The sequence below is a fragment of the Artemia franciscana genome, unplaced genomic scaffold, assembly GCF_032884065.1.
Source record: "Artemia franciscana unplaced genomic scaffold, ASM3288406v1 Scaffold_289, whole genome shotgun sequence".
NCBI classification, from domain to species: domain Eukaryota; kingdom Metazoa; phylum Arthropoda; class Branchiopoda; order Anostraca; family Artemiidae; genus Artemia; species Artemia franciscana.
Genome location: NW_027063627.1, coordinates 914,118 through 935,105, shown reverse-complemented (window position 1 = coordinate 935,105; position 20,988 = coordinate 914,118). Strand labels below are relative to the sequence as shown.

Genomic DNA, 20,988 nt, shown 5'->3' with positions numbered 1-20,988 from the left:
ACTTCTTCTCTTATTACTGGCATGGTACGACCAGTGCTGTGAAAAATTGAAAAATTATGTGAAAAATGTGAAAAATTACTTCTTTTCTTATTACTGGCATGGTACGACCAGTGCTGTGCAATTACTAATGTTTCTATTGCTATTAATACTGCCAATCATACTGCTACTACTATTGTTAATGAATCTACCACGGATCCTGCTGTAGCTACTGACACTGATGCTAACACTGCTGTTTATACTATTATTATAGCTACTACTGCTATTAAGATTCCTTATTATGTAAATATTACTGCTAATTCTATTGATAGGACTATTGTAACTTCCACTACTGCTATTGTTGATAGCACTATTAATACTAGGCTACTAATGCTTCTAATACAATTCGTGTTGCTACTATATAGAATATACGATTTTTCACAATTTTCTCACAATAATATCTAATAGCTTTATTCTAGCTGACTCTTTAGGATTCAAGTTCTTTATAATGTTAATGGCTATTTATTGAAACTTTTGTTTTGTATGGTCTTTGTCTGTCAAAAGGAAGAACATATAGATTTTATTTGATTAAGAGATGTGGCAAATGCACCAATTCATTAAAAAAGGGGAAGTAAGGAATTTTGTTTTTGCGTCAATGACGACCAAAAGGTACCTTCTAAAATCTAGAGGAGCAACATTCCACCTTGGCTCCCTCTAATGTCCACCTCTAAGAGGTTGGAGTTCTGTTTTAAGTCACTCAGAATGACATAATAAGACTGATATCAACTTCTTGTCTTCTTCTTTCTTTAGTTGTTTCATGTGACTTGTCTTTTTTTTCTGGCAGTATTCAAATATAATCTGGCAATATATTTTTTTTTGTAAACAGTTTAATCTGTAACGAAGCTGAATGTAGATGCATATTTCATTCCTAGATACTTATTCGTTTACCTTAATGAAAAGTATTATATTGTCAAAATGCTTCAAAAAATTAGAAGGGTCTGATCCCATCAGACCCTGAAAAAAAAAATCTTCACACTCTTTGGATGATGAAAAAATCCATGTATGATCTTAATCATCATCTATCATGAACTAATTCCATATTGAAACTAATTGCTTTTCTACTCAAAAATGTTATTACTGACCGAAATTATGCATGTAAAAGGTTGATCAGTAGAATTAAAAAAAGTGCCTAAGATTCCTATTTTTTTCAGCAAAATTTCTTCGCCAATCCATCTATTCAGCAGCACTGGACCTCGTTTTGCAGTTCTTCCATATGCCTTGTGCGCTATTATTCTATTAGCATTTGCTGCGACCGATTTCTCTAGAGCAGCTATCCATCAACTAGAATATTTGATAAAAGATGGACTGTTAATAAAATTCCCAGTGACTGGTAACTTTTGTAAAGCATATGGCATCAGTGTTGTAATTGTAAGCTGTTTCACAAGTATTTCTTGTTTCATTTTACCAGTAATGATGATTATTAACGCCTCGTGTTTGCTCTCAGGACTACTAGTAATATTCTTGTGCAATTTGGTGCTGCATTCAGAAATCACTCCGAAAAAGGCAGAAAAACCACTAATACCAAATTACAATATTGCTGGAAGATATAAAAAGATTGAAACTGAAATAAACGATGATATATGTAAGTTTGGCTTAGAATACGGCAATAATAAACAAGACCAGGATGACCGAGCTTTTGAAAAAACAAAGACGGAGACAAAAGACTTGAAACAATTAAGTTTTTGTAATGGCGATCTTGATAGTTTTGGAGCTTGCGACAGCTCCATTGACGAGAGTTTATGGACCTATCAGGCAGAAAAATCAATTCATGATCGTAAGCTTTCAAATAAAACACAATCCATTGCCATTTTACTTGGCATCAATTTCGGATCGATTATTCTTGGAATAGCTGTACAGTTTATTTTCGACGAGAATGTGATCTATTCTTATGTTTTCTTCGTTCTCGGTTTTGCCTTCCTTTTCCTACCGATTATCTTTGCGCTGCTTAAACCTAAAAAAATGGCACTAGTGTGCTTCGAGCCTATCACCAGGTTGGACTCACAGGGAAGAAGAAGTTTATTGAATAATCGATTTGTCATTATTCTGTCAGCAATTACAATGACTCTTTATTGGATGTTAGCAGTGACTTTGGCAGTCAGCTGTTGGTTGCTAGTTACGCTTCCTTTCCTTGTCGGTAAGATTGGTTTTTACTATTAAGCTCTACAAACTATAATGCCAGTGCGGTCTGGAGAACAGTAAAATATTCAGAACAAGCGAAACATCGCAATGTATACCTCGTGTAAATGTTTACGTCACGCCTTGAATAGTTCAATTATTCTCTAAACCATATTTGCAAATAGATCACTTCATAAAGGCCTGCTTCAGGTTAATTTATTTAGTTTTGCTTTCCAACACTTACAGCAGGATGCCAAATAAGGAAGAATAAACGACAAATAGCGGTGCATAAGATTTAAACCATGAATAAAGGTATTGAGTGTATTATTTCACCATATATATTCCACAATATATATATATATATATATATATATATATATATATATATATATATATATATATATATATATATATATATATGCAAAAAAATGGTCATCATAAAATTCCTATCAGATGCATTTCAGGAAAATACGAGGTTTGGGGGAGGGGTATCCACCTTTCGATCGCTCTTAAGCTTAAAAAAAGACACTAGAACTTTTGAATACCATTCCAGTGAGCCCCCTCTGAAGTTTGTACGATCACCCTTTCTATATAAACATTATATGTTCCCATGAATAAATTACGACCCTTGCCTTAAGGGTTTTCGTGGGGGTTGTCATCCTCAAAGACCGAATTTCTGGACCTTTTAATTACGTTGGCCAATATGGATATCTCAAATTTTTATTGAATGTGTTTGGGGAAATGGTGGGCGTGGGGGTGGGTTAGTTGCCCTCCAATTACTTTCGACCATTAAAAAGGGCTCTTCCCCTTTCAGTTTCCAATTGAATGAGCCTGTCTCGAAGTTTCTATGACAACAAATGGCAATCTCAAAATTTCTATCAGATGCAACCCGGGAAAGTACAAGGTATGGGGGAAGGGGTGTCCACCCTACCATCACTCTAACTCTCTAAAAGAGCACTAATACTTCTGACTCTCAAAAAGGGCACTAAAACTGACTAGCAATCCAATGAGCCCCCTCCGAAGTTCATATGATCACCCTTTCTATATCAACCTTATATGTCCTCAGGGTATAACTTACAGCCCTTGCCCTGAAGGCTGTAGGAGAGGTGTCGCATACATAATTTCCGGACCTTTCTACTAAGTTTAACAAAATGGATATCTCAAGGTTTTCTTGGGATGTGTTTGGAAAGGTGGTGGGAGTGGGAGGGGGCTGGTTGCCCTCCAATCACATGTTTCTATTACAGAGGGTACTGACTCTTTAAATTTCCAATTGTATTAGCCGTTTTCGAAGTTTTTTAAGACAACTCCTTCGATACGAAGAACCCTGAATTTTATAAATTTGGAATAATAGGCAGCACAATTGCGCTGTTTAAGTTAAAAGCGAAATGGACACAATGTATTATCTGTTTCTTTCTTTCTTTTTACCGGGGCACTTCTTATAGAAGGAGTTGTCGGAGAAGCTCACTGTATTGAATGTTGGGGATTTTTGGTTACTTTTCTGGGAGCCAAAAGCTGTTGGAGGGTGGCCCTCTCCCCTCCCATGCCTATTAGTTCCCCGAATGCGTCCAATCAAATTCTAACTTAGCCATTTTATTCAGTATAGTTAAACTGAAGAAAATCAAATGGTCAAAATCATGTTTGGAAAATAATCCATTGCTTTGCTGAACCCTCAGTCCCATCCCCAAAGCAAAAAAGGAATCAACTATTATAAATTTTCTATTAAAATTTTGTGAACTTTGTGAACTCTTAGAAAAATAAAATAGTTTCATATCTTGTGACAGCGTGGTGGATAAGCGCTGTTCTCATGATCAAAGGGTCGGCGGTTCAATCCCTCGTGTCGCAAGGAATTCTTTCTTCGCAAGATAATGATCAATTTTTTTCCTTCCGTTTAAGTCATTTTCTATACCTGGTTCTATCCTGGCTTAACACGATTTTTTCAATGTAAATTAATAAATGAAAATATTGATCTGCCACAATATATATTATTTTTTTTCCTTTTTTGACTACATTTGGCCGAAAGCGCAAGACTTGGCTTTACCCAAAAGGCACACGACAAGAAGCTTGTTTTTGAAAAAAGGGTAAAAAAGGCATTTTCATATATTTATTTAAGAAACATATAGGAAGAAGAATTTTTTAAAAACAAGTTAGGTGCCATACTAGACTTTGCTACTAGTGAGGCGAATTCATATAATGGTTCGGTGTCGGAACGACCAGGAATTGCTGTTGGAGGGTGGGGGAGGCCAGAAGTGAACGGAGACTGGATGAACGGTCATGGCCAACGGAGGGGTCAACAGGTACTAATATGAGTGAATGAGTGAATCTTGGAACGATTAAGTTTTGGATGGGATGTTCAGATCAGGCTTAGGACAAGTGAAGGTTACCGCAAGGAAGTGTTTGGCTTCTGTTCTGTCTCCTCCCCCCTAGTTGTAAGAGTGTCAACTCTACTTCGTCACTGGCGTTTTATTAAAGGTATATGTCCTGAACATTCCTAGGAAAATACTAATAAATTCAACTGTATATTGGATATATAATCATATTGATTGCTGTTAGCTCAGCAACTCAGGACAAAAGGAAATATTTGTAATATAATGAATTTCGAATGAAGCTCAAATGACGTTTTTGCCTTTATGCTTTTACAGTTGGGGGAGAGGAGGGGAGGGGAGCGTAGTCAAACTCTTGTTCGTGTTGATTTTGTTCGTTTTGTGTTTGGTTTGGATATTCAATCTGGGTTTTTCTTGCTTTAGGATTTGTTCTTTAATTTGTATTGGTTCCTCTTGCATTTTGTTTTCTGTGATTGTTCATTTACTTTCTTTTCAGTTTGGGTTTCATTTATTCTTAGGTAATGATTCCTGGTCGTTCTGAGTTGGAGCTGTTTTAGGAATTTTTTTCTGCTTGTCTTAAGTTTGGTATGGTTATTTATTTTCCTTTGAAAAACTTCATTTTCAGCAAATTTTATTTGATTAAGCAGCATCAAAAGCTAATTCTTTTGACGTATCTATTGTTATCAAAATTCCTTCTTGTAGAGTCCCAATTACAATTGGGCTGAGTAGCTCCTTACTTACAGTTCTTTACCACGGACTGTTTCATAGATAACATGAAACAAGCCCTCAAAATACAGATTGTAGCTTTAAAATAAACAAAAATTGTTAAAAAAAAAAGAAGAAATATTGTGTTTTGCTCTTAAACAAGACTATGCAAGACTTTTGGTAAAGAAATGTTTGAATTATTTAAAGGATTCTTTATAAAGGAACCAAATTTAAATTTACACATGTTGCTCGTGCTTAGGGCCGGGAAATAAAATATAAGAAAAGATACCGTATTCTACGGTGTAGAACATAGGAAAGAAGTTATAGAAGATTCCCTCTATTTTAATGTATCTAATAATGTAGAACATATAAAATGAACTGTCTGTCTATTATCTGTTATCTGTTACAATATGACGTCAATATACATAAGAAAGCTTTCATTTTAATACATGACGTCATATTCAATATGACATCCTATTCAATATAAATATTTGCGGCTCAGAGAAAAAGTACCACTAATATTGTTGCTCAAAGAGGAAGTATCACTAATGTCAAAGAGAAATTATCCTATAATGTCACCAAAAGGGAACACCAGGAGGAAACACCAGAGCAATGCCAAACCAGGCATGCGGCTCAAAGATCCAGATCAGGAATGTCCAATTTATGTCAACGAAGGAGTGTCGAGGAACCACCAAAGCAACGCGAAATCAGGCTTGCGGCTGACAGAGAAAGAAAAAAAGAAGGTGTGTCGATGCATCGCAAATGCAACGCGTGTATAATCGCCTGGCATTCAAGTACCACCCTTCCGATTATCATAGCTTGAGTCGAGATGTTCAAATCGGGACTATGTCTGAAAATTATCCCTATGGCAAGGTATTGAAATTTAATGGCGAAACAATGGGAATGTGTTGCGCCTCAGGAAAAATAAAGCTTCCTCAACAGGCTGCACCATCAGAGCCATTGAATACTTTGCTTACAAAAATTGTTATTTCCGCTGACAAACCGCTTACTGCTGAACATGTGCGTAAACAAAATGCTCCAACTGTCATCGAAATGGCAATTGTTATGGTCGGTGATCAGTTCTCACCTCATTTATAGCCGAAACAATCAGTTGACAAGAATTGCTAATTCCGCTTTGAAATTATTTAATCATCCCAAGTTATTTGGGATGGCAAAGTATGGCAGCAATGCAAACTTATTGTTTAGAGACCAGGCAGTCATTTACAAGTCAGTCGACACAGTTCTGGAATCAAATGAAGCGGTTAACTATCCATCAGAATTTTTAAATTCCCTAGATCTCCCAGGGTTTCAACCACACGTGCTAAAACTAAAAATAGGCGTACCAATAATAATGTTGCGAAATATTAACCCACCAAGGCTTTTCAATGGCACGCGACTTGCCCTAAAAAAACAATGGAAAACGTAATACAGGTAACAATCTTGACAGGGCCTTCCGAGGGCGAGGCTGTTCTTATTCCTCGGATTCCCATGATTCGAACGGATCTGCCTTTTCAGTTTAAAATATTGCGTTCCCAATTCGATTAGCATTTGCAATCACTTTCAACAAAGCTCAAGGGCAATCATTACAAAATGTGGTATATCACCTTGCATACGTGTTGCTTTAGGGGAAGGCTTAGACTTGCGGCCCAAAATTGATTTTAAGAAGATTTTCTGTAAATAAATTAACTTGGCAATTTAAAAAAGCTTAGTTCTCATTATAACGAACTTTTAAATAAATACCAAAGATTCTTGTCTTGTGTGAGTTTATAAAGTGTTTTTATAGCTATTAATATAAATAAGCATAAATATACCAATTGGGAATGATGGCAAAAAGGATTATTTAATTTTTGGCCCAATGTAAAGCAAAATTGCATAAAAGGCAGATGAAAAGAATGTAACTAAATATGTATTTTGCCTCTAATTTGATCCCTCTTAGTCCCTTTAAGGGCTAAAAACGTAATTTCCTAAAAACAATTATTAAAGTAAAAAAGATCATAAGAAACCAAATCAAGTGATTCTGATTAATATATATATTTAATATATCTATATATATATAAATAAGTTGTCTGTGGATCTGTGGATCTGTGGATCAGGTGACGTCATGTTTCGGCTGACGTCATGAAATTAGTTGTCGTCATTTTTGCTTTGACGATGCTTAGTATATTGTAAAACACATTAATTTGGTTAATAATATACCATTTCAAACACCAAAATGAACATGCTGGAGTAGTCACTCGGTGAGAGAGGGTGTCAGAACGGAGAATGAAGGTCCCAGGTTCAAATCCTGGTTAGGCTAAAAAAGGTAAAAAACTAAAAACTAAGAAAAAAACTGAAAAAACTAAAAAAAGGCAAAAACTACAAAAAAAACTAAAAACTAATAAAAAAATAAAAAAGCTAAAAAACTAAAAATACTAAAAAAACTAAAAAACTAAAAAAACTAAAAACTAAAAAAAAAACTTAAAAAAAAGGAAAAAACTGAAAAATAGAAGAGAAAAAGAAAACTAATAAAATTAAGAATAAAATAAAAAAAAAAGATAAAAACTAAAAAAAAGTAAAAAGAAAAAACGAAAAAAAACTAAAAAAGCTAAAAAAAAGGTAAAAACCAATAAAAAACTAAAAAGAAAAAAAGGAAAAAAAAAACTAAAAGAACTAAAAACTAAAAAAAAACTTAAAAAAAAAGGAAAAAACTGAAAAATAGAAGAGAAAAAGAAAACTAACAAAATTAAGAATAAAAATAAAAAAGATAAAAACTAAAAAAAAAAGTAAAAAGAAAAAACGAAAAAAACTAAAAAAGCTAAAAAAAAAGGTAAAAACCAATAAAAAACTAAAAAGAAAAAAAGGAAAAAAACTAAAAAAAATTTTCATCTAAAAAACTAAAAAAAACTAAAAAAGGTAAAAACTAAAAGAACTAAAAAAGAAAAAAAAACTAAAAAAAGGAAAAAAACTGAAAAATAAAGGAAAAAAAGAAAACTAAAAAAAATATAAATAAAAATAAAAAAACTAAAAAGATAAAAACTTCAAAAAAAAACTAAAAAGAAAAAAGAAAAAACTAAAAAACCTAAAAAAAGGTCAAAACCAATAAAAAAAAACTAAAAGGGGAACACTGGGACACAAATGACGACCGGGATACTGGGAATATAAATGACGACCGGGACACAGGGAATGTTCAATTAGCAATCACCATCAACAAAGCTCAAGGGCAATCATTAGAATCATGAGGTATAGATCTGAATATGGATTGTTTTTCCCATGGACAATTATATGTTGCATGTTCAAGAGTCGGTAAACCTGACAATCTAAATAAATGACGACACTCAAAGAGAAAGCGACCGGGACAAAAGGAATGTTCGATTAGCAATCAACAAAGCACCGGGACACAGGGAGTATAAATGACGACGACTGGGACACAGGGAAATAACTACAAAGGGGACGCCGGGGTGCACAGGGGGATATATAAATGACGATGGCGACTCAGGGAATGGTCGATTAGCAATCACCATCCACAAAGCTCAAGGGCAATCATTAGAATCATGAGGTATAGATCTGAATACGGATTGTTTTCCCATGGACCATTATATGTTGCATGTTCAAGAGTCGGTAAACCTGACAATCTATTTATATGCACAGACAATGGGACAGCAAAGAATGTTGTATATTCGCAAGTTTTACGTAGTTAAAAACATATATATATATATATATATATATATATATATATATATATATATATATATATATATATATATATATATATATATATATATATATATATATATATATATATATATATATATATATATATATATATATATATATATATATATATATATATATATATATATATATATATATATATATATATATATATATATATATATATATATATATATATATATTCACAGGTGGGACATAGGGAAACAACTACAATGGCGCGTAACTAATATGGCGCGTAACGACTTACGCGCGCGGGGGGGCTTGGGGGGGGGGGCGAAGCGCCCCCACCAACTAGGTGTTGGGGTGGCGCGAAGCGCCACCCCAACAGCTAGTATATATATATATATATATATATATATATATATATATATATATATATATATATATATATATATATATATATATATATATATATATATATATATATATATATATAATAGCTGTTGGGGTGGCGCTTCGCGCCACCCCAACACCTAGTTGGTGGGGCGCTTCACGCCCCCCCAAGCCCCCCCGCGCGCGTAAGTCGTTACGCGCCATATTAGTTACGCGCCATTGTAGTTGTGTCCCTGTGTCCCACCTGTGAATATAGATAGATTTATATATGTGTTTCAAACTACGTAAAAATTGCAAATATACAACATTCTTGGCTTTCCCATTGTCTGTCCATATACAAAGCCGTATGTACTAATAATGACGTCATATGTAAACGCTCTTTTTACAAACAAACAAACATGCATACACACAACTCGTTTTTATATAGATAGATAGATAGATAGATACAATACAAATTAACTACGTAAAACTTGTGAATATACAACAGTCTTCGCTGTCCCATTGTCTGTGCGTATAAATAGATTGTCAGGTTTACCGACCCTCAAAGATGCAACATACAATTGTACATTGGTAAAGCAATCTGTATTAAGATCTATACTGCATTTTTCTAGTGATTGCACTTGAGCTTTGTTGATGGTGGTTGCAAATGCTAATCGAATTGGGAATTGCAATCTTTTAAATTGAAAAAGCAGATCCGTTGGAATCATGGGAATGCGAGGAATAAGAACAGCCTCACCCTCATAAGGCCCTGTCAAGATTGTGGCCTCTATTAGGTTTTCCATTGTTTTTTTTACGGCAAGTCGCGTGCCATTGCAAAGCTTTGGTGGGTTGATATTTCTTAAAAGTATTATTGGTACGCCTATTTTTAGCTGTAGCACGTGTGGTGGAAACCCTGAAGGATCTATGGAATTTAAAAATTCACATGGATAATTAACCGCTTCATTTGGTTCCAAAATACAAATTAACTGCGTAAAACTTGCGAATATACAACATTCTTCGCTGTCCAATTGTCGCTGCATATAAATAGATTGTCAGGTTTACCGACCCTCGAACATGCAACGTACAATTGTCCATGGGAAAAACAATCAGTATTAAGATCTATACCACATTTCTCTAATGATTGACCTTGAGCTTTGTTAATGGTGATTGCAAATGCTAATCGAATTGGGAATTGCAATCTTTTAAATTGAAAAGGCAGATCCGTTGGAATCATGGGAATGCGAGGAATAAGAACAGCCTCAACCTCAAAAGGCCCTGTCAAGATTGTGGCCTCTATTAGGTTTTCCATTGTTTTTTTTACGGCAAGTCGAGTGCCATTGCAAAGCATTGGTGGGTTTATATTCTTTAAAAGTATTATTGGTACGCCTATTTTTAGTTGTAGCACGTGTGGTGGAAACCCTGAAAGATCTATGGAATTTAAAAATTCAGATGGATAATTAACCGCGTCATTTGGTTCCAAAACTGTGTCGACTGACTTGTAAAGGACTGCCTGGTCTCGAATCTTGGTCAAAACAATATTGTTGATTTCGTGGACGTCTATATTTTTGGGTGCGAGAATCGCTCTTTCACTTAGACATTTATTATTTTTATAATTTTTTATAATATTCGGAAATACTTTTTCAATCAATTCATTTTTGGACGTCAATAAATTACAGAAATCAGCAGGTAGTTGTATACGTCCTGAAATTGAGTCTACTGGGAGCTTTCCGTTTCCTATTGCCAGCAATTGATCTGAAAATGTTTGACCAGAGTCATCGTTTTGCAATCGGACACGCATATTTGTAGTTAATTTTAATGTTTTTACGTGTGCCCATAAATTAGAATTTTTCAGGCAAGCATTCATTTCGTCTGCAGGAGTTGATCTAGGTATTATAGGTAATGTTTGCCTGAAATCTCCCGCAAGCAATATTAATGTGCTGCCAAAGGGTTTCGACTTCCCTCGCAAATCTTTCAAGCATTGATCCAGAGCCTCGAGCAATTTTTTGTGTGCCATTGTGCACTCATCCCAAATAATAAGTTTGCATTGCTGCAATACTTTACCCATCCCAGATGATTTGGAAATATTGCACGTGGGAGTTTCTGTAGAATGCAAGTTCAGAGGCAATTTCAAAGCGGAATGAGCAGTTCTTCCACCAGGCAGCAATGTTGCGGCTATTCCGGACGACGCAATTGCCAACGCTATATCATTTTTTGATCGAATTGATGCAAGAATCAGTTTTATCACAAACGTTTTACCAGTACCTCCTGGCGCATCCAAAAAGAAAATTTCTCCAACGTTGTTATCGACACAATGCATTATCGTATCATAAATGTCTTTTTGTTCCGACGTTAACTTGGAAATGTTATTTTGTACATATGACAATAGATCACTCGTACTGTAACTTTGTTCACGATCCAATTCTACACATGTCGAAACAGCAGCGATACGGTTAGGTGAAGGCATTCCCAAATCCTGAAGAGGTTTGTTTGCCATACGTACGCACAAATCTTCTATAACAACTAAAGTGTAGTTATAAATTTCTGATGTAAAATCAAAAGTCATATCTGACGTCTCTAACTGTTTTCGATGGAGTATATCTTCGGACATTTTTGACTTATATTTTTCCCATAACTTTCTAGGAGCTGATGGAGAGCAAGTTGTTAAAATGATGCCAAACAATGCACGAATTTGACTTGGGGTTGACGTTTCGCACGCGTCATTGATGCAGTTATCCCAGTGTTGGTCATTCTCCAATAAATTCAGAGCTTGGCATGCACTACGGTAAGTGTCATGTATAGTACCATTTACAGTCCTCAAATACTCAAAGGATGTCGGACCGGGTACATTCACCAAAAGCAGGCGTAGAAAGAAGCATTCATGTTGATTGGGGTGAACGGTGTAGAGTCTTCCTATCGTGGTATCTTTGAAGATGGTAGGTTGGCCGTCGACTGACTTACCCTGTTTTCGACGTTCAAATACTTTATTTTTAGTATACCACGTGTAATACGAAGGCACTTCAGTATACAGCAGTTTTTTGCAAAAGAATCATTTTTGCAAAGCGGAAAAAAAGCTGTTAATGTTGTATCCGGTGGATTCAGGACTCTTTGTTGCACGTTGGTTTCCGTGAAATAAACACGTTGACCATTCTGTAAATGTACCGCTAAGTGAACAACAGCTGGACTACGTTCATGTATCGGAAATGAAAGAATTCGCCAAACAGCTTCATTACTGCTTATGTATCTTCCAGCCTGATATTGTACGATTTCATCGAAATCTTTGATTTCGGGCTGCAAGCCAAAAACTGCCATGTCACTGCCTTTGTTGACGTATTTACATATGTATTTGATTGCCTTTACGGAGTTACAGTATTCAACGTTTATGTGTGCATTAAATGTTTTTGATAATAATGGGGAATATGGAACAACCCACTGGTTATCTACTTCGATGGTGGTACCGTTACGCTTCTTTATTATTGCTGTTTTACCGCCATCTTCAGTAGATCTTCTTCTATATTGTGGGTAACCATCATTGCCAGTAATTGTGTTTGATACTAAAAGTCGAGGATATTGCTTTTTGCACCTTCCTTTGGCCATGCATGGTGAATTTTCGTTCAGTGCACCGCAAGATCCATGTATCATATTTTTTACAATAATATCATGTAACCCCTTATCGACATTTTTATCAGGTATTTCAGCGGAAATCACATCATCAATTTCGTTTGAAGTAATTTTTTTATGTAGCCAGATTAGTATATGTGCGTGTGGCAAACCTCGTTTTTGCCATTCCACTGAGTACACCCAGCATCGCACTGACCCAAACACATCAAGTTTTACAATGTAGTTTATCAGTGATTTCAACTTTTGCCGGAAGACACGGGCCGTAATGTCTTGCCTATGAACCGCCGATTGTCCTTGAAGTAAAAGCTGCAGTATCTCGTCCCAAGATTGATTACATGTAAATGTAATAAATAAATCTGGACGACCATAGAGACGAACATACGCAATAGCATCTTGAGCATATTCATGCATATGACGGGGACTGCCAGCATATGACGAAGGTAAAATTGTTAATCTTCCAACGTTTGTGGTATTACCGTCATTTATAACTGCATCTCGCAAATGAATGTATTGTTCAGAGCGGAGCTTGGTCTGATTCAGGCGGATATATAGCAAACGTTCTGATTCGATTTTAGCATACATATCAACGACGAATGGGTGAAACAATTCACGGCATTTTAAAATATAATTTTCTTCATCCTGCCGAATCATTAGTCTATAGGAATAATAATGCATTGCACTGCATTTCTTATTCATTTCTTTGTTAGTGGCTGGATTCATCAATTTAATATTAAAGTGATAGCTGTCGGCTCCATCCCAAAAATTGATATGATATTGTAGGGCATTGTAGCATCGATGAGTTTCAGCAATTCTTAACAACTGAGCGTTTCGCTTATGAAGAATAATATCTCGAGGTAAAAACTGATCACCGACCATAACGATTGCCATTTCGTCGATAGTTGGAGCATTGTATCTACGCACATGTTGGCCAGGAGGCGTTTTGTCAGCAGAAATAACAATTTTATGCGTATCAGTAGGCATCAAATCGATGGCTGTTTTGAACAGACGCACTAAATTATTATTTTCGTGGAAAAGATGTTGCAATTGGGAAACGATTGTCCTTTCAACGTTGGGAGAAATTTCGCAACGTGCATTCAATTCAGAATTTCTATCACTGATGAAGTACAATTGTAAAAATTTATGATTCTCGCCTGAGAATGGTAGAAGGGACCCTGCTCTATGATAAATTTGCCCTTTTACTTTGAAAGTAGACATAAATTGATCTGTATTTTCGATTTGGGCTCCAAACGACGTCATTTGGAAACATGAGTTGTATTTTCTGATTTTTGACAAAAAACGCTTAGATTCTGACGTAGTTCCAGTAAGGAAAGTCTTCAATGGCTCTGGTGGTGCAGCCAATAGAGGAAGTTTAACTTTTCCTGAGGCGCTACACATTCCCATTGTTTCACCATTGAATTTCAAGGCCTTGCAATAGGGACAAATTTTAGACATTGTCCCGATTTGAACACATCTACTCAAGCTATAATCATCGACTGGGTTGTACCTGAATGCCAGGCGATAACTTTCAGGTTGCTCTGATTCCTCGGCACGCTTTCTTTTCTTACTTTCTCTATCAGCAGCAAGCCTGATTTCTTGCTGTTCTTGTGATTCCTCGGCACGCTTTCTTTTCTTACTTTCTCTATCAGCAGCAAGCCTGATATCTTGCTGTTCTTGTAATTCCTCGGCACGCCTTCTTTTTTCACTTTCTCTTTTAGCAGCAAGTCTGCTTCCGCGTTGCTCTGGTAGTTCCTCGGCACGCTTTCTGTTCTTTCTTTCTCTATCAGCCTCAAGCCTGTTTCCTTGCTGTTCTTTTGATTCCTCGGCACGCTTCCTGTTCTTTCTTTCTCTATCAGCCTCAAGCCTGTTTCCTTGCTGTTCTTTTGATTCCTCGGCACGCCTTCTTTTTTCACTTTCTCTTTTAGCAGCAAGTCTGCTTTCGCGTTGCTCTGGTAGTTCCTCGGCACGCTTTCTTTTCTGACTTTCTCTATCAGCAGCAAGTTTTTTGGCATAGACTCTTTGAGCATCTTCATCGGCTTTTGCCATGGTAAGTTCATCAGTCATTGTAAACTTAAACATTAATAGATTTCTACGTGAACATATGTCTTAAATATCTTGAATGACGTCAGCGTCAAAGCAAAAATGACGACAACTAATTTCATGACGTCAGTCAACACAGAAACATGACGTCACCTGATCCACAGACAGACACACAGACAGACAACTTATTTTTATATATATAGATATATATATATATATATCTTCTATATATATAAAAATAAGTTGTCTGTCCGTTACGCCAGATTATATCTTCTATATATATAAAAGAAAACAAACTAGAATGCAAAAACTGGAAATTGCATAAATATTTCGAAATATTTTGACAATAGATTAAAGTAATTCGAAAAAGAAAAATGGTAAAAAACTAAAAAAAACTAAAAAGAAAAAACTAAAAAAAAACTAAAAATTAAAAAAATTAAAAAAAGAAAAAACCTAAAAAGAAAAAACGTAAAAAAATAAAAAAGATAAAAAACTAAAAAAAAAAACTAAAAAAGCTAAAAAACTAAAAAAAGAAAAAACTAAAAAAAACTGGGAATTGCACAAATATTTCAATATATTTTGAAAATAGATTAAAGTAATTCGAAAACCTTAAAACAGATACCCCAAATTTTGATGTTTAATTTAAATTGTTGGAGCTTTAGCATGCTTGGCACGTAAAGATTTTTCCAAGTGTCAATGTTAGAATGAACATTGACAAATTGAAGAAAACAAATCAATAAAAAGAAGAAACTAAAAAAAGAAAAAACTAAAAAAGAAAGAAACTGTATCTATATATATAAAAATCTATATATATAAAAATAAGTTGTCTGTCTTTTATGTCTGTTACACTATGTCTGTTACGCCAGATTGTATCTTATCTATATATAAAAATAAGTTGTATGTATTTTTGTACTGAGGGTTTGCACATGACGTCTGAAAAATAAAGAAGAAAAAGAAAACTGAAAAAAAATGGTAAAAAACTAAAAAAAAACTAAAAAATAAAAAAAATAAAAAAGAAAAAACTTAAAAAGAAAAAATGTAAAAAAAAATAAAAAAATAAAAAGGTAAAAAACTAAAAAGAAAAAAAACTAAAAAAAGCTAAACAACTAAAAAAAGAAAAAAACTAAAAAAAAACTGGGAATTGCACAAATATTTCAATATATTTTGACAAAAGATTAAGGTAACTCGAAAACATTAAAACAGATACCCAAAATTTTGAGGTTTATTATAAATTGTTAGAGCTTTAGCTTGCTTGGCACGTAAAGATTTTCCAAGTGTCAATGTTAGAATGAACATTGACAAATTTAAGAAAACAAATCAATAAAAAGAAGAAACTTAAAAAAGAAAAACTAAAAAAGAAAAAAAACTAAGAAAAGAAAAAACTAAAAAAGAAAAAAAACTGAAATGAAACTGTATCTATATATCTATATAAATGGCGACCGGGACACTCAAAGAGAAATTACAGACTGGGATACCGGGACACAAATGACGACCGGGACACAGGGAATATAAATGACGACCTGGACACAGGGACACAACTACAACGGGATGCCGGGGGCACAGGGGGATATATAAATGACGACGGGGACACAGGGAATGTTCGATTAGCAATCACCATCAACAAAGCTCAAGGGCAATCGTTAGAAAAATGCGGTATAGATATGAATACGGATTGTTTTCCCATGGACAATTATTATGTTGCATGTTCAAGAGTTGGTAAACCTGACAATCTATTTATATGGACAGACAATAGGACAGCAAAGAATGTTGTATTTATATATATCTATATATATAAAAATAAGTTGTCTGTGTGTGGATCTGTGGATCAGGTGACGTCACCTGAAAAAACTGGATCAGGTGACGTCAAAACTGAAAAAACTAAAAAAGGCAAAAACTACAAAAAAAACTAAAAACTAATAAAAAAAATAAAAAAGCTAAAAAACTAAAAAAATAAAAAAGGCAAAAACTACAAAAAAACTAAAAACTAATAAAAAAGCTAAAAAACTAAAAAAAAACTAAAAAAAGGCAAAAACTACAAAAAAAACTAAAAACTAATAAAAAAAATAAAAAAGCTAAAAAACTAAAAAAACTAAAAAAAGGTAAAAAACTAAAAAAACTAAAAACTAAAAAAAACTAAAAAAAAGGAAAAAACTGAAAATAAGCTAAAATAAAGGTAAAAACCAATAAAAAACTAAAAAAAAACTGAAAAAACTAAAAAAAGGCAAAAACTACAAAAAAAAACTAAAAACTAATAAAAAAAGTAAAAAAGCTAAAAAACTAAAAAAACTAAAAAAACTAAAAAAAGGTAAAAAACTAAAAAAAATAAAACTAAAAAAAAACTAAAAAAAAGGAAAAAACTGAAAAATAAGCTAAAATAAAGGTAAAAACCAATAAAAAACTAAAAAGAAAAAAAGTAAAAACTAAAAAAAATTTTCATCTAAAAAACTAAAATAACTAAAAAAGGTAAAAACTAAAGAACTAAAAAAGAAAAAAATAAATGACGACACTCAAAGAGAAAGCGACCAGGACAAAAGGAATGTTCGATTAGCAATCAACAAAGCACCGGGACACAGGGAGTATAAATGACGACCAAGACATAAGTAAAAAAAAAACTAACAAAACTAAAAAGAAGGTAAAAACTACAAAAAAACTAAAAAGAAAAAAACTAAAAAAAGGCAAAAACTACAAAAAAAACTAAAAACTAATAAAAAAGCTAAAAAACTAAAAAAACTAAAAAAAGGCAAAAACTACAAAAAAAACTAAAAACTAATAAAAAAAATAAAAAAGCTAAAAAACTAAAAAAACTAAAAAAACTAAAAAAAGGTAAAAAACTAAAAAAACTAAAAAAAACTAAAAAAAAAGGAAAAAACTGAAAAATAAGCTAAAATAAAGGTAAAAACCAATAAAAAACTAAAAAAAACTGAAAAAACTAAAAAAGGCAAAAACTACAAAAAAAACTAAAAACTAATAAAAAAAGTAAAAAAGCTAAAAAACTAAAAAAATAAAAAAACTAAAAAAAGGTAAAAAACTAAAAAAAATAAAAATAAAAAAAAACTAAAAAAAAGGAAAAAACTGAAAAATAAGCTAAAATAAAGGTAAAAACCAATAAAAAACTAAAAAGAAAAAAGGAAAAAACTAAAAAAAATTTTCATCTAAAAAACTAAAAAAAACTAAAAAAGGTAAAAACTAAAAGAACTAAAAAAGAAAAAAATAAATGACGAGACAAAAGGAATGTTCGATTAGCAATCAACAAAGCACCGGGACACAGGGAGTATAAATGACGACCAGGACATAAGTAAAAAAAAAAAACTAACAAAACTAAAACGAAGGTAAAAACTACAAAAAAACTAAAAAGAAAAAAAAACTAAAAACTAATAAAAAAACTAAAAAATCTAAAAATCTAAATAAACTAAAAAAGAAAAAAAAAAGGAAAAAAATAAAGGAGAAAAACAAACTAAAAAACGAATGTATATACAGACCGGGACACCGGGATACAAATGACGACCGGGACACAGGGAATATAAATGACGACCGGGACACAGGGACACAACTACAACGGGGACACCGGGGGAAACAGGGGGATATAAATGACGACCGGGACACCGGGACAGGGAATGGTCGATTAGCAATCACCATCAACAAAGCTCAAGGGCAATCATTAGAATCATGAGGTATAGATCTGAATACAGATTGTTTTCCCATGGACCATTATATGTTGCATGTTCAAGAGTCGGTAAACCTGACAATCTATTTATATGCAAAGACAATGGGACAGCAAAGAATGTTGTATATTCGCAAGTTTTACGTAGTTAAAACCATATATATATATATATATATATATATATATATATATATATATATATATATATATATATATATATATATATATATATATTATATATATATATATATATATATATATATATATATATATATATATATATATATATATATATATATATATTATATATATATATATATATATATATATATATATATATATATACTAGCTGTTGGGGTGGCGCTTCGCGCCACCCCAACACCTAGTTGGTGGGGGCGCTTCGCGCCCCCCCCAAGCCCCCCCGCGCGCGTAAGTCGTTACGCGCCATAATAGTTACGCGCCATTGTAGTTGTGTCCCTATGTCCCACCTGTGAATATAGATATATATATATATATATGGTTTTAACTACGTAAAACTTGCGAATATACAACATTCTTTGCTGTCCCATTGTCTTTGCATATAAATAGATTGTCAGGTTATCCCCCTGTTTCCCCCGGTGTCCCCGTTGTAGTTGTGTCCCTGTGTCCCGGTCGTCATTTATATTCCCTGTGTCCCGGGTCCCGGTCATCATTTGTATCCCGGTGTCCCGGTCTGTATATACATTCGTTTTTTAGTTTTGTTTTTCTCCTTTATTTTTTTCCTTTTTTTTTCTTTTTTAGCTTATTTAGATTTTTAGATTCTTTAGTTTTTTTTATTAGTTTTTAGTTTTTATTTCTTTTTAGTTTTTTTGTCCCGGTCGTCATTTATATCCCCCTGTTTCCCCCGGTGTCCCCGTTGTAGTTGTGTCCCTGTGTCCCGGTCGTTATTTATATTCCCTGTGTCCCGGTCGTCATTTGTATCCCGGTGTACCGGTCTGTATATACATTCGTTTTTTAGTTTTGTTTTTCTCCTTTATTTTTTTCCTTTTTTTTTCTTTTTTAGTTTATTTAGATTTTTAGATTTTTTAGTTTTTTTATTAGTTTTTAGTTTTTTTTCTTTTTAGTTTTTTTGTAGTTTTTACCTTCTTTTTAGTTTTGTTAATTTTTTTTTTACTTGTGTCCTGGTCGTCATTTATACTCCCTGTGTCCCGGTGCTTTGTTGATTGCTAATCGAACATTCCTTTTGTCCTGGTCGCTTTCTCTTTGAGTGTCGTCATTTATTTTTTTCTTTTTTAGTTCTTTTAGTTTTTACCTTTTTTAGTTTTTTTTTAGTTTTTAGTTTTTTTAGTTTTTTACCTTTTTTTAGTTTTTTTAGTTTTTTAGCTTTTTTATTTTTTTTATTAGTTTTTAGTTTTTTTGTAGTTTTTGCCTTTTTTTTTAGTTTTTTGTCCTGGTCGCTTTCTCTTTGAGTGTCGTCATTTATTAGTTTTTTCCTTTTTTTTTTTAGTTTTTTATTGGTTTTTACCTTTATTTTAGCTTATTTTTCAGTTTTTTCCTTTTTTTTAGTTTTTTTTTATTTTTTATTTTTTTTAGTTTTTTACCTTTTTTTAGTTTTTTTAGTTTTTTTAGTTTTTAGCTTTTTTACTTTTTTTATTAGTTTTTAGTTTTTTTTTGTAGTTTTTGCCTTTTTTAGTTTTTTCAGTTTTTTTTTTAGTTTTTTATTGGTTTTTACCTTTATAGTTTTTTTAGTTTTTTAGCTTTTTTATTTTTTTTATTAGTTTTTAGTTTTTTTTGTAGTTTTTGCCTTTTTTTAGTTTTTTCAGTTTTGACGTCACCTAATCCAGTTTTTTCAGGTGACGTCACCTGACACATCCATCCACACATCCATCCACACATCCATCCACAGACAACTTATTTTTATATATATAGATATATATATATATATATATATATATATATATATATATATATATATATATATATATATATATCTATATTCACAGGTGGGACATAGGGACACAACTACAATGGCGCGTAACTATTATGGCGCGTAACGACTTACGCGCGCGGGGGGGCTTGGGGGGGCGCGAAGCGCCCCCACCAACTAGGTGTTGGGGTGGCGCGAAGCGCCACCCCAACAGCTAGTATATATATATATATATATATATATATATATATATATATATATATATATATATATATATATATATATATATATATATATATATATATTTATGTTTAAATGTCTATATATATAAAAATAAGTTGTCTGTCTGTGGATCAGGTGACGTCATGTTTCTGTGTCGGCTGACATCATGAAATTAGTTGTCAGGTGACGTCATGTTTCTGTGTCGGATGACGTCATGAAATTAGTTGTCGTCATTTTTGCTTTGACGGTGACGTCATTCAAGTTATATAAGACATATGTTCACGTAGAAATCTATTAATGTTTAAGTTTACAATGACTGATGAAGATGCTCAAAGAGTCTATGC

The 20,988-nt window shown here is 33.2% G+C and overlaps 1 protein-coding gene across 2 annotated transcripts in view; it reads left to right on the top strand.

Annotated features, from left to right (window-relative positions):
* The window catches only part of LOC136043082 (uncharacterized), a 105,966-nt gene that overhangs the window by 76,332 nt on the left and 8,646 nt on the right, over positions 1-20,988 (top strand). For both annotated transcript variants that reach the window (XM_065728005.1, XM_065728006.1), the window contains one exon: positions 1,188-2,170. In XM_065728005.1, coding sequence (XP_065584077.1) covers positions 1,188-2,170 — 983 coding nt within the window. The remainder of the gene's footprint in view (positions 1-1,187; positions 2,171-20,988) is intronic.